At 44.3% G+C, this 13,729-nt stretch overlaps 1 protein-coding gene across 1 annotated transcript in view; it reads right to left on the bottom strand.

The window, feature by feature from the left end:
* Positions 1-13,729, bottom strand: part of PTPRF (protein tyrosine phosphatase receptor type F) — a 261,030-nt gene that overhangs the window by 100,258 nt on the left and 147,043 nt on the right. The window contains exons 4-5 of the mRNA XM_059821779.1: positions 8,703-8,891; positions 1,129-1,146 (exon numbers count right to left, since the gene is read on the bottom strand). Coding sequence (XP_059677762.1) covers positions 1,129-1,146; positions 8,703-8,891 — 207 coding nt within the window. The remainder of the gene's footprint in view (positions 1-1,128; positions 1,147-8,702; positions 8,892-13,729) is intronic.

Genomic DNA, 13,729 nt, shown 5'->3' with positions numbered 1-13,729 from the left:
TGCATCAAATAGCAATTCACATTTACACTAAAATTACTTAACAGGAGCTGAAAACATTAACCCCCAGCAACAGAACCTGTTCCAAAGAGTCAGATTATTAACTTCCAGGAGTGATTCAGGGAAAAGGGGGAGGAATGGGAGACGGGGGAAAACTGAACGAATGGGGTCGTGTTGATTTGTAGGTGGTAGTCATTCTGTCGAGAAATCCAGGGGTCAGTCAACAGGGGTAACCAAAATCACAAGAGAATTCAGAAGGGCCTTAGCATGTAACGCTGATTAACACGCTGAAGTTAATCTAAGGGGACAGCTTTGAGAGTTTAGGCTAGAAAAGACAACACTCCAATTGGAAAGTCACTACTCGTGCATACAGGCTGTGAAAACTAGCCAGGGACTGCACACACTGGGCTGTCAAACCAGGGGTGGGTTTAATTAATGAAGGCTTAAAGCAGCCAGATGTGCTTCCGATTCATCTATTTAAAACAAACCTTTGAGCCGCAAAGCAACATCGGCATGTCCGGCTCAGAAAGGGGGTCTGGGGCAGTGGTTCTACACTCTGCTGCCACATTAGAGGGTTAGCACACTTCAAAGGCAAACTTGAACAACGCAAACAAAGGTGATCCTTATCCCAGAGCCAGATTTGCTCCAACTTTCAAGAATTTATCTCCTTCTGATTAGACTTTCATGCCTGTCAGCAGCAGCAGAGAAGAATTTGACTGTTCTCTTGTGAAAATGTTACCTCCTTACACTTACACCAAAGCAATCCATCTAAAACCCCCTAGACACAAAACCTCAGAGGCCACAACTGCGCAGGAAGTTCAGAGACTTGCAGGAGCTGCAGGAGACATCAACTCTCCCGTGGTGGAGGCCAGGGACCCTTTTCCAGTTTGCAAACTTTCCGTTGAATAACCCCCTTTCAACAGTGCAAAATCGCAATGGATGAGTCTACAAGAAATCACGCTAAACCCCAACCAAAATAAACACACTAGTGGAGAGTGCAGATGAGCAAGAGTGCTGGCAGAGTTAGGGCTGAGAGTAAAAGCTGGAGATGAGAAACACCAGAGGAGGAGGGACAAGGCAGACAGGAGATGGAGTGACGTGACAACTGGAGGCACATTTCAGCATTCTTACCTCTGATCGGTGTACCACCTGGTGAGGTAATTTGAATGCAAATAAGATTAGAGAGAAGCATTAGTACAAAAAGGAAAGGAAGAAAATTATAACTGAAAAGCAGAAAGTTTTTTTAAAGCTAGAATTTGTATTAGCGCGACAGGAATAAACAAAAAGAAACTGATGTGCAATAAAAGTCAGAGTGACACTCGTAGGAGGTTAGTAAAGCTCATCGCTTCCAGGAGTGCAGCCTCCAGCCCTGCATCTCGCCATTAAAGCCACTGCCCTCGTGAACGGGGGCTGAACTAAGCTGCCGGGGTGGTGTTGCTGGCTGGCCTCACCGCTTGCATTCACCCACACCACTGTTCAAGCAGTTGAGATGGAGGACACGTTGGGAAGATGGTGCAGTGCCCCTTCATTCCTCATACAGAACAAGGAGGGGGTGCCCTGGGGCCTGTGCGACCGTGAGTGTGCTGGGCAGGAGGGGTGGAAAGCGCATGGTTGCAGGCGCTAAGTGCAATTTTGCTTTGAGGTTAGAATGACCAGTGGGACAAAATCTGCTTGCTTAAAGAAATTAAAGTAAGGGGAGAGTGTAACAAATCAGTTTTGAGCCATTCTCCACATTCGCATAACCCTTGCACCAGGTTGCCTCCGGTAAAGAAATTGGTGTCATGCAGAATTAACTTTACATACAGAAGTATTTTGAAACGAAGCAGTTTCTGGTAATGTAACAATGACACGCTAGTCAGACTTCTGTCGTTCCTGCCTAATTTGGATATTAGCTGGAGAAAGGAATCCCTACCCTCTTTATAAGGCACTGGAAATAATTTTACATGCTATAATGAAGAGTATCTTATAAGGAGGGCTTCTCCGGGAGTGAGGTTAAGTTACTCTGTTGCAATGATCTATAAAGGTCTGTTTTATGAGGTCAATGTGTTTAGCAAGTGGAGGATCCACTGGTCAGTGTCTTGAGTTCAGTGTACAATCAGTAACGCAGCATGATTGAAGGGGAGATGCTCCAGCTGGGCAAATTGGCAGGGAACCCTTCTAATCCCCACTTTTGTCCCCTTGGTCTTATTTTGCACATATGAAGGCTGTTAGTATAAGGGAGAGATTCATGCAGATCGAATCTGTAGGCAGTTCATGGTATGTGTTGGTTTTATGCAGATTTGTAGGATCTGAACACCAAGCACTTACCAAAGAAAACTGAGGAGTTTAAACAGACAGAAAAACAGGGTTAAACAAGACACAGTGTGTCAAATCATGTTCAGTGTATTGATTAATAAATACCAGTATGCATACAAGAGTGTCGTGTATCTCAGATTTACAGCTCATTCCATTATCCACAACAATGATCACCCAATGGGAAAGAAAGACAGAAAAGAATTTCTGTAAATACAAAGAAGGCATATTTTAAGCATGTTTAACTTGCCTCTTAAAAAGTAATTACAATATTTATACTTATTCTTTTTCTTTCCTCACTACCCTTCCTTTAGGCAGAGTCCTTTCTCTAAGCAAGAGCAGCAATTCAAACAACTCATTTTAGCATTTTCCTCTGCCGAGATGACATTACCCCATTTTAACTTTATGTCTTGTTATATTTTCTGACGCTTGATGACTGAAGCATCAGGAAAGATCTCGCAGTGACTGAAGTTGTGGGTAATCTCTCTCTTGCAATAATAAATCTGCTGCTTATTTATCTATCTTAGTAACTACCGCTACCCTCGACAGAACAGTTATACCCGGAGATACTCGCATGGAATAGCACAGCCATGGAAAACAGGGTTATTTCTCTTTGCCTGTTTGGAAAGTTTGCCAAGTGATATTTTTGTTCTGTTTGGTCTAGGGCCTCCCCCCTCCTGTCCCCGCCCCCCTCCCCCGTCCCCTTCCACGATTCTCAGAGTTAAGAAAAGCATCACCACAGAGTGTCACTTCCCACGGGAACAGGGCAATGACTGTGAGCACAAGCCCAAGGGGCAGAAAACAGGACTTACTTCTCTCTCATCTGGCTGAAATAGGGTTTGTTGTTCTGCCCTAGAACTGAAAAGATTTGCAGCAAATCTTCAAATCTACTCCCTGTAGAAGCTAAACCCTTTCTCTAATATGCAATTGTCTACACAGAGCTCTAGGAGCAACTGCATACTTAAAGCAGAGTCCCCAAAACGTAAGTGTGACCAGCTTATTTTTTCCTGCGTTAAATCCCAATCCTCCTGGCCTCTGAATGTAAGCCAACCCTTGTGGGAGCAGCACAGAGGCTTGCTGTATTTAGCGCAGTGTTTGTTCTGGGTCTCTCTCACCTTTGCAAAGTTAAGACATTCACTCTTCACTCAGAGGACACCATTACGGAGAATGCACAAGGCTTTTCTGTTGGACCCCAAATTTCCTGATCCAGAAGGAATAAAAGTTCCCATTCACTCTTTACATCATATGACAATTCATCTCTGGCTGTTGTCCTTTCAGGGTGTCCCTCAAAGGGACCACATCACAGCACATGGGCCACAGAGTGCCAACATAAGAGAGTCCATCAAGTAATGGAGGTTCCATCACTCGCATGGTTACTGAGGCCAACTTGTGCCCTGTGATCACCAAGCCGCTTTATGCAAAGCGCATCCTGAAATCTAACTTCAAACCAATCCCTTTTGTTTGAAAGGTTTGAAACACTCATAAGGAAGGAGAGTTTAGTTCCCCTTCATGATAATGGACAGTGAGTACCATCCCATACATTCACTTCAGTCAGGAATAAATGCTGACCCTGACATCCTCTGTGTACTGGAAGCGCACAGCCAGGCGCCCAAAGCAAGGCAAAAGATAGGGTGATACACTGGAAAACCCCATGGGATTATTTGCATCAGTATTTCCCAGTGTAGAGGAGAGGCTCTGTTGGAGAAGGGACTTCACTCTGATGACACAAACTCACCCCAGACTTATCAACACACCACCTCCTTGTAGGAACCTAAACCACCAAAAAAATCACTCCAAAGCAACATCAAACAGGGAAACCAAGGCTCTTGCTGGCTGCAACTGGGCCCTAGGGCAGTGCAACACTGAATCCCAGAGAACTCCGGCAGTGCTTTTGGCTACTTCCTAATGTAGTTTTAGGGGAAACTATTTTCAGAAGTGAACGTACTAGAGAAAAGAATGGCTATTTGCCACCAGTTGCCACAGGGAGTTTGCGTGGATCCCATCACTGCTGTGTGCACCTCACACAGCAAGACCCAGATGTGCCGTATAGGTTCTTCCAGGACATAGAACTTCAGCTGTCAACTGGTTGGCCACGATATTGCTTCAATCCTCGTCCAGTCAGTCCTTTCTGAGAGAGCATCCATCTTTGTGTGGGTTTCCTGATCTTTTTGGATAATACTCCCCAATCCCCATTCTTCTGGGCTGTCCTTACACACCTTGTACCAAGTCGATGCCCATCTGATGTCTGGACTCAAGGCTGTTTCTTGCCAGGAGCCGAATGTCTTCTGCTGAGTACCGACTGCTGGCTATTACCAGTGAAGCAGGATATGGCTGTCACTGCCATTTCACTGGGACAGGCACCACCTCTTTTTGCAAGTTTGTCCTGTGTATGTTGGGTATTCCTTTTGTTTCCAAATAAGTAGTGCTTCTACCTATAGGATCAAGACTAAAATGAAAACACTTGCTGGTAACTCTGACAGCATAAACGCAGCAAGATGATCTGGTGAGCCAGCTCCCACTGCTTCTTTGTTAGAGGCACCTACACTTTTCCAGAGAGTGACTGAAGTCACCTGCAGAGCCCTCTCTGATACTTTACTTGCAGTTAATTGCCTGAAAGCCACACTAGGGTCTAGGGCACGGTTCCATAACTCAGTTAATTGATGGTGATTAGAAGAGAATGATACTTGTTGTAAGACCAAGTTCTTTACTAGATGAAAGATGACAACGCTCCCCGAATTTCTGGTTTCCTTACATGGCAAAGATATGTGTATGTTAACATTCAGAATAGTTATTTATTCTAATTTGACATTTTGTTCATAAGTTTTCTGAAGAGCAAGGTGGAAGAGCAATTCTTCAACTATGAAACTCATTGGAAGCATTTAAGAGCTTTGAGAATATGAATACCATCAGAGTTGCTTTGAAGCCTTCAGGAGCTTGTGATCCAAGAATCTTTACAGAAGAACTGTGGAGCATCAGTACAATCTGATCTATATTGAGAGAGTTTCCGACACATCATCAACTAATTTTAAAACATGGTCAGAGATGTAGCACTGACCCTTGCTGCCAGAACTCATATGTACATCACCTGCAATACTACACTGTCTGGACAGTTTTAAAATCAGTTCAGCCAAACAGGTTTTAAGTGAGTTAGCATGCTGGGGAGGTTTCCCAGCCCAGACCCGGCCTTAGATCCTGTGTCAATGACTGAGCGGCAATGACTGAAGCTACGCACCCTGGGGGAGAACAGGGAGTTGTCCTGAGTCACTGCATTTGCAGAAAAGCAGCTTCTCCACAAGAGGTGGGAAATATTAGCAAGATGAGCAAGGGAGAATTTTTCTACAACCAGCATGAGTCAGGATACCTTGCTTTTGCCTTGATCTGTGATAATGGAGAAGAAAACCTGTATTTATTTGTGTTCTCATCTCTAGAGCAATTAGCCCAACGCATACTGGTAAAACTACCCAAGAGCTGAACTTAAAAAATAATTGTTACTCGGGAGAAAAGACCTATGTGTTGGGGAGAAAGGGGAAAAAAGGCCCTCTGAATGTAAAGAATTATGCTAACTATCAGAAGGTTTAATAAGAAAAATGCCTATACACACATATAGATGTAATTAGTATATCAGGGACGGTAGGATACAGCGCAGATTTATAAACCTTATATTTGCTCCTGACAAAGACACCAGTCCTTTGGGGTTAAAAGAGTCTAAGATGATGGCTTGGTTGTCTTAAACCACAAACTCTGTAGTACCTTGACAGAAGATTAACAGACCTCTAGAGAGTGATGTTCAGAGCCCCCTTGGGCACATGATCTGACTGTGTGCAAGTTCAAAGACCTGCCTGAAGCCCCCAGAGCGCTGCCAGCCCACATAACTGTGAGTGTCAGAAGACAGCACCTTTCCCAAGCATGCTGCTTCTTTACCTCTAGCTATTTATTCCACACTAGGAGCCTGAAGAAATGAAATCATCCCTCAACCCCCTCTCTAACTCAGACTCCAAAGCTGCTTTGACCTTTATGACCTATATTTAGTACATCTGAATAATAATATATTATGCACTCGTTGAAGGTCGGACACTCTATATATGCAATATTGGGCTCACACTGTGCTGTAGCTATTTTAACTATATTACATCTGTCTAGCCTTTATTGGGTTTTAATTAAATGAAATTAAATGAGCGTATATTTAGATTGAGATAGTATAAACTGACATTCATGCAGATATGCCAGGCTGGCTGTGAGATATGATCTTAATGGAGCAGAGACTTTGCAAACTATTAAACTCTGCCATATAATGAGGCAACTATTTAAATACTCTTTTCTTTGAAAAACAACTCTGCCCCACTACGGTGTAGTGCCTGAGAGCTCAATTATCACCTTGCAGAATGGATCAGAGACTGCCCAACCTATCACATTGCTCACACAGGGTGACTGCAATCAGGTAAGTGGGACTCAGGCACTTCAAAGTGCGGGCCCTACTTTATATCAACTACAAATATAGGAAAAAGCCGCAAATGGGAGCAGGAGTTAAATCTCTGGCCCATGAGAAGTGGTAAACTTCTTGCTCTCCACTCATGCCAGGGTGAAGCAGAGCCTTGGTGAATCTTGGCATCATATCACCAGGTCCCTGAAAATAAAACTTCACTCATATTTGGAAGTCTCTTGCATTGAACTGTGGAAACCTCCCTTACTACATTAGAGAGCTAATCAATTTCTTTCGCGAGTCTGAGGATGTGTGCTGCTCATTGATTTCTAAAAGGTTCCCTTGACACCTCCCTTGGTAATTACGTGTCTTCAGCAAGCAGCCAGCTCTAGAGTTTGAATCCCAGGTGAAATATTCAATTGAGATGTTGCTCAAGAACAGTGAATAGGAAGCAAAAGTTGGACACAGTGACAGAAAGTTTAAAAACAAACTAGTAAACCCTATCTCACTAAACTTGTGAAGCAGCTGGTAGAGAGGCAGCCAAGTGTCTGCGAAAAGCAGGCTGAAGAACGTACAGCAAGTGCATCAGGAGCTGCCTTGCTGCTCATTTATGGTAATTTCTGATGCTGATTTAGTCAGCTATGAAGTGAAACACATCCATGTGCACTTTCCTATTGCTGCTTCCTAAAGCTTCTCAGAATAATTAACAAGTGTGATATTTTCTTTCAGCACAAACAGATCAAGATTAAACTATATTGTGGGGGAGATAAGCTAAAGGTCACTGAGAAATTTCATAAGCTATAAATGCATTAGTATAATTAGCACTCACTGGCACATCAAGGTGGGATCAGGAGTGTCAGGCTGGGTTCTATTTTTGATGAGAGTGATGTCTCATTACCCACTCCCCCAAGTACAAGCCTACTTCTCACCATCCAAGCATCATCAGATTTATGCAGAGGGCTCCTGCTATGGGGAAATGTGTCAAGACGTTCACCTTGCTAGGAGGAAGATGGTGTTGCCCTGGCAGCAGCACTCAACAAATGGCTTTTCAGTGCCCAGAGATACTTCGTGGCCAGGCAAGGCAGTCTGCCTCTTATTTAAGCATGAGACCCTTTTAGACCAAAGTTGTTCCAGCTCTGTTCCCTGCCGTACTTCCTGTAGGGTACTGTGGGCTTTTTTTCCCCAGACTAAAGCTGCTGTGCGTTGTTAAATAGCCACTGCAATTCACGCTGGGGAGTTGCACTTCATCAGTGAATAAAGCAATGTTTTATTTTCCTTAAGTCTCTAATGGGTCTTACAGTCCTGGGAGACTGAACAGTGCAGCAGAAAAACAAGAGTACCTCACTAAAATGAGTGCGTTCTTAGCCACCCACATGAACTAACCGTCTGTATTTGAAAATCTAGTGTTTGGCTTATCAAACCAAAAAATAAAAAGAAGTGGTATATTTCAAAACTGTCTCCACCTTCCTTTGAAACCCATAGAATTGCTGCTTCTTGGATTTTTCTTTACTCTTGTGGTGTCACATAGCAAGAATGATAAAGATCTCAACAGAAAGCAGAGCACTGTCTTGCAGAGTCTATGTAAGGAGTGAAGTAGTACGTGACCACTGATTGTAAAATCTCAAGCAGTATCTCACTGTCCTGATTTGCACGGTGCTCTTATTAAAAGTACCTGAGACCTGTTGAGTTGACAGTGAAATGTCTGAGCCTACCAAAGATTTGGGGCAATGTCAAGACAGTCTACCGAAGAAGGAATCCAGGTTATGTTCCAAAAGGCATGTCCACTCTAATGTCTCCTTTTAACAAGCCACAATATCCTGCCAGAGAGGATCAGCTCCAAAAACTGTTTTTATATTGTAAAAGAAACAAGCTCAAATCAAATTGACATTTGGGTTTAGAATTGCATTTCAGGGGAAAAATAATAGTAGCAAGTAAAGACAAAAAGGAAGAAGACTGAGGAGGTAGAGAAGGCTTACTTGCTTTGCTACCTTACCCGAGCGGAGCTGCTTGATTCGCCCATTGCTAGTTGCAGTGTCGACAGGCAGGAAGTCTTTGAACCAGGAGATTTCAGGATCAGGGTTACCGCTAGCAGCACAGAGCATTGTTGCTGTGCGGGCCTTTTCCACCACCTTCAGCTGCGGGCCCATGTCAATGGTTGGGAAGCCAGCTGGGAGGTGGTCTTCTGCAAGAGGAAAAAACACACAAGGTTAAAGAGAAATGTTTGGGCATAGTGATGGGATAAGGTTGTAGTGACAGCAGTGCCATGGTACAGCATCTGTGCCTCTGCTGGAAAACAGCAGCCTGGCTTCCCTACTGAGAAGGTTTTCAAGCCCTTAAAGCACATTAGGCTCTATAATGAGCATTCATTACACCAATAGAAGCTTCCACTAAATTTAACTCCGTTTAAATCAATTGCCTTGGGAAACGTCCATAATTTTCATTGATACGTAAGCTCCATCTATTGCTGTTAATAATTCAGTAAAAGCAGGTATCTGCCTTTTTGTGGGAGGACTGAGTTGAAGATAACAGACAAACACAAAGCCAAATAGTTTGAGGCATCTTGAAAAACAACAGCTAAACAATGAAACCCCTTAGAATGGTCCAGAGAGGCTCATTTTCTCTTTTTTTGACTAGGAACATTCTGTCACACTGGTAGGATAGACTGTAAATCTCTTCTTCATGCCCCCAAATCTGATTCAGAAGGCTTTTAGAAACTAATGAATGTAAAGCTAATGAGCCACACTCTGCTCATGAGCTGCCTCGCCAGACTGTGCTGTGGCAAGCTCCTGGTGCATTTTCTGGGCTGCAGAGAGCAACCAGAGGTGTGTGAGAAATGGTCAGTGCACACTCTGGCATGTCTTACTGAAATACTATAAAACAGAGCGCCCCCATAACTGCTAAAACCATTCATACTGCAGGTACGAAAAGAGTTAATTGGGTTTGCTGCTGCAGAGCACGCTCAGGTAGGCTGGGTGGAATACATTAGGCAGTCTTCACTGATAAGCCAAGGCATGCTCCAACATCGTCATTCAATAGCAGCTGCAGAACAGAGCTCATTTACTCATTCTGTGGCAAGATGTACTGTACTCTGCTAAGCCTGAACAGCAATCAAAAGGACATACTTTTGCAGAAAAAAAGAACTTGAAGAACATTAAGAAGCTTTTAAAGCACCAGAAACTCAATTATTTTCAGTATGTTTCTTTTTCCCCGTTTTACGGGAACTTAAGCAAACCTTCTTCTTTGGCAAATTCAATTCTGCAAGGCCCCCAGCTCACTGCGGTGTTTAAACAAACAAGACCTCAGCACCTTCCCAAGTCCCAGAGGAGTCTGAACTTGCTGCAATCTGATTCTTCCTGCTATCACCACACATCTGGAACCGTACCCCTCACTCCCAACCAGAAGGTACTAGCAATAGGCCACCTCAGGTGCTTCCTTCTATCTGTACAGCCACATCTGCAGCACAACCATGGCCTGTGGTGGCTAATCTTACATATTTTTCCCTAAGATCTCAGGAGAATTCCCAAGACCCTTGACTTGTTTGCAAATCAAGACTGTAGCACAAGGCAACATCTGCTGTAAACAAAACAATGCCCTGGAATATTGTTTTTCTGTTTAGATGAGAGTGGCTGTGAAGCATCCAAGGTTTTCTAAAGGAAAAAACGGTTCCTGATACTTATTAAAAGCACAAACCATATTTTGTCTCCCAGACTGGCCTCCCTAGAAACCTCTCTCATCATGAGCAAACATAAATGGAATTTTTTTTTAAATGAAAGGTACCACGAAAACTCGGGTTTTTTTAATTTGCTCTCCATTGATTTTCAAAGACAAAAGGTACATAGAGCTTAACTGGAATAACACCAGAGCTAGCATTCAATAACAAGCAACAGAAGCACTCAATACTGAGCAACCACAATACATACTCCTACATGGCTGAAAAGAAACAAAAGAAGGGTACACACGAACGTACAGCATGGTATAGATTGAAAAAGCAAAGGAAGATATATAGGAAAAGCAGTAAACAGTGACATTCCCTTGGATCGAGGCCAGGTTTGCCTAAAGTGCAGCACCTTGCTATTTACGGTATTGAAAGCAGATGTTTACTCTGGGGAGATTGAAACCCTGAAGTGATCTAATCTAATCACCATGATTACCACTGACAATCTTTTCTGGTTTGTTCAAGATTTTACAAAGAATGCACTGAGCTAAGTATCACCCAGTTAACTTGGTCCAAAGTCTGTGTGGAGGCTTAGAACATAGCTAAAAGCAAATCTGAAACCAGCATTTGTGCAAGAAATCTCTTCCCATCTGCAATGATCCTTTGCCCACAGAAACGAGGGAGAACAGAAAATCCTTCACAGCGTCTGATCCACAGGTACATGACCAGCCTGCTGCACTGGAGGTGACTGTTCAATCAAAATTAGCAGTCTGTGATGAGCCACAGACCAGCAGAAATTATATGATCTAACCTTGACTTCACTTGGTACAACAGAGAGAGGCTGATTACAAAGACCCGGCAGCAAAGCTACCTCTGCCGTACTAGAAATCTTAGATGAATCCTTTTCTGGACTCCAAAGAGATGTACAGTGCTGCTCCCATACCATGCACCCCTGCAAGCCCAAGCCAGTATGGAGCCCGATGGGAATGCTGGGCACTCAGCACCTGGACAGAGGGCACAGGTGACCACCACAAGATGACCCTCAGCCCCCAGACCCTGTGCTGAGCTGGACACAGACAGGCACGGGCAGGCGTGCAAGGTTCGTGCGGCATACAGTCTTTTCCCTCTTAACTGCACACTAGGCCCAAAACTGTAGTGGTAAGCGACACTAGCAGAGAAGCAGTGCATCCTGCGTAGTCAGAGCCACAGCAGGTCCTCTGGGCTAGCACTGGTACCAGTACAGCCCAGTTCCCATAACTGCCTGGAGATTGAAACCTGCCTATCTGCTATGGCCACACCACCACCAAAAAGCAAGCAAGCAGTGCTGGCATGCCTGTATCTACAAAAAAGCACAGGCAGCAAGGACTTGGTTGACGCCTTGTCAATCAAACATAGAGGCAACACGGACGTTTAAGAGCAGCTTTTAGTTCTGGAGTAGCTTCAGAGGACCTGCACAAGGCCGAGATCACAGTGTCCAGGGCTCGAGCTCAAGAGGAGGATGAACACTTTCTCCGGAGGTGGTCCAAGGGCCTCAGGTGCCCATACCATCATGAAATGGGGCATCTCAACTACTGCAGGTCCTTCCCTGCTACTGTGTGGCTCTGGCAGTCCCCTTGAACTCTCCTGAAGAGTGGCTGTGGAGAAAACCTGAGCTGATCACACTGCAGAGCACAGCCCAGCACAAGCCCACACCTGCCCTGTCAGCAATGCTCCTGCAGAGATAACAGGGCTTCGTTCCAGCCCAGCTTGGCATTGCTGACTTCCCTGGGACGGCGAGGGATGTCTCTGTGTTCAAACACTACAGGTGACGATAGGAGTTCAGAGCTGTTCTTGCCTTGCCTTCCCCTCCGGCAAAAGTCTAATCTAGGTCTAATTATGAGGCTCAGTCATGCCTCAGCTCCTTTCAGCCCTCGCTAGCTGTACTAACTTGTCTGCACACAGAACTCGTCAGTAATAGCTATCCTCCTATTCATGCCAATACGTGGATACCCTTATTCTAGAAAATGAGTTTGTCAGCACTTGGTTTTATTCAAGGATAGCTAGTGCTTTTAATACCCATTAAAACAGGCTATGAATCTGCTTTCAAGAGCAGACTGTCTAAACCAGTTTTTCTTTCTGGGTTTCAGACACTTTCAGAAGGGGTGTATCTCCAGTAGGCATTAGGTTAGAACAAGCAAAATCTAGGCACAAGCAGGAGGTTTTTGGCGTTGCAAGCTCTAATTCTCTCCGTGGACTACAGCAGCAGAAGCAGGAATGACAGGAGAGCAGGAAGAGAAGAGAGAAGCAGGTGAAAAAGAGAAGGAAACAGTGAGAGAGAAAAAAAAATCACTGGGTTTTGCAATTACAAACTGAAACTCAGGAAATCCACGACCAGGCTGAGGTTTTGCTAGCAGCAGTCACCAAGGAGCCAGGAATGTCCCTCTGGCATCTAGCATGACAGCATGTGCAGAGGATATCTCATGCTCACTTGACAGCTCCCTTTGCTAATCTCCTTTTGGAGGCGACGGAAATCTAAGCCCCCTTCTCTTACAGCTCTTTTGTGCCACACATTTCCCATCTTTAAGAGAAAAGCTAAGGTAAGAAACCTTTCCCACAGCCCCAAACCAGAGCTGAGACCTCCTTTAGAGCAGCTGTAATTACGTAGCTCATTCACCAGCTCCCCAGAAAAGTACCTTTCTTGAGGATGCTGCTGTGAGACACATACCCCTTGGGGCATCCTTATTTTCTGCATCACTCCAAATATCAAGTGATGATAAGGGACACAGAGGCAATTGCAGTTGATGTCTTATGAGAAGCACGGATCAGCCCCAGCATGGAACGGTATGTGGGTAACAGCTGCTTACAGAAAAGGCCTGCAGAGGAGTCCGTGGTGAGCACAGCTGTTGATGGCTGAATCCTACAGGATTACCCCCAGGATTTTGCTCAAAACTTGTAATCTCTCAGAGAACAGAGAAGTTGGACGGGCTGGATATCAGGTTCCTACTAGCGCAAACCCCTTACAGCACTCACTGGACTTGCAGCCACGTAACTGTGTTTTGGAGGTCATATCATGACTTCAAACCTGTAAAATCTTTCCCCTGCCACTGTGAACTTCCTTTGCGTCAATGTAGGAAACGGTATTTTAGAAATGATAGTGCAAACTGTAAACACATTTATGGGAGTTACTTGTCGTATTCCTCTTCCTATAAAAGCCAGGCCTGCTTAGTATTGTGAGTCCCATTGTTCAGACTGCTGAGAGAGAAAAAAAATGATACCCAATATAATTTGGAAATAGCAAAAAGTAGCTTTTCTATACGTAACAGCTGTAGCTGTAAGGTTAAATCTCTTACAGTCTATCAAAACCATTGCCTCACTGAAAGGGGTGT

This window comes from Gavia stellata, chromosome 10 (assembly GCF_030936135.1).
Source record: "Gavia stellata isolate bGavSte3 chromosome 10, bGavSte3.hap2, whole genome shotgun sequence".
Classification (NCBI taxonomy): domain Eukaryota; kingdom Metazoa; phylum Chordata; class Aves; order Gaviiformes; family Gaviidae; genus Gavia; species Gavia stellata.
This window is presented reverse-complemented; position numbering and strand designations above follow the sequence as displayed.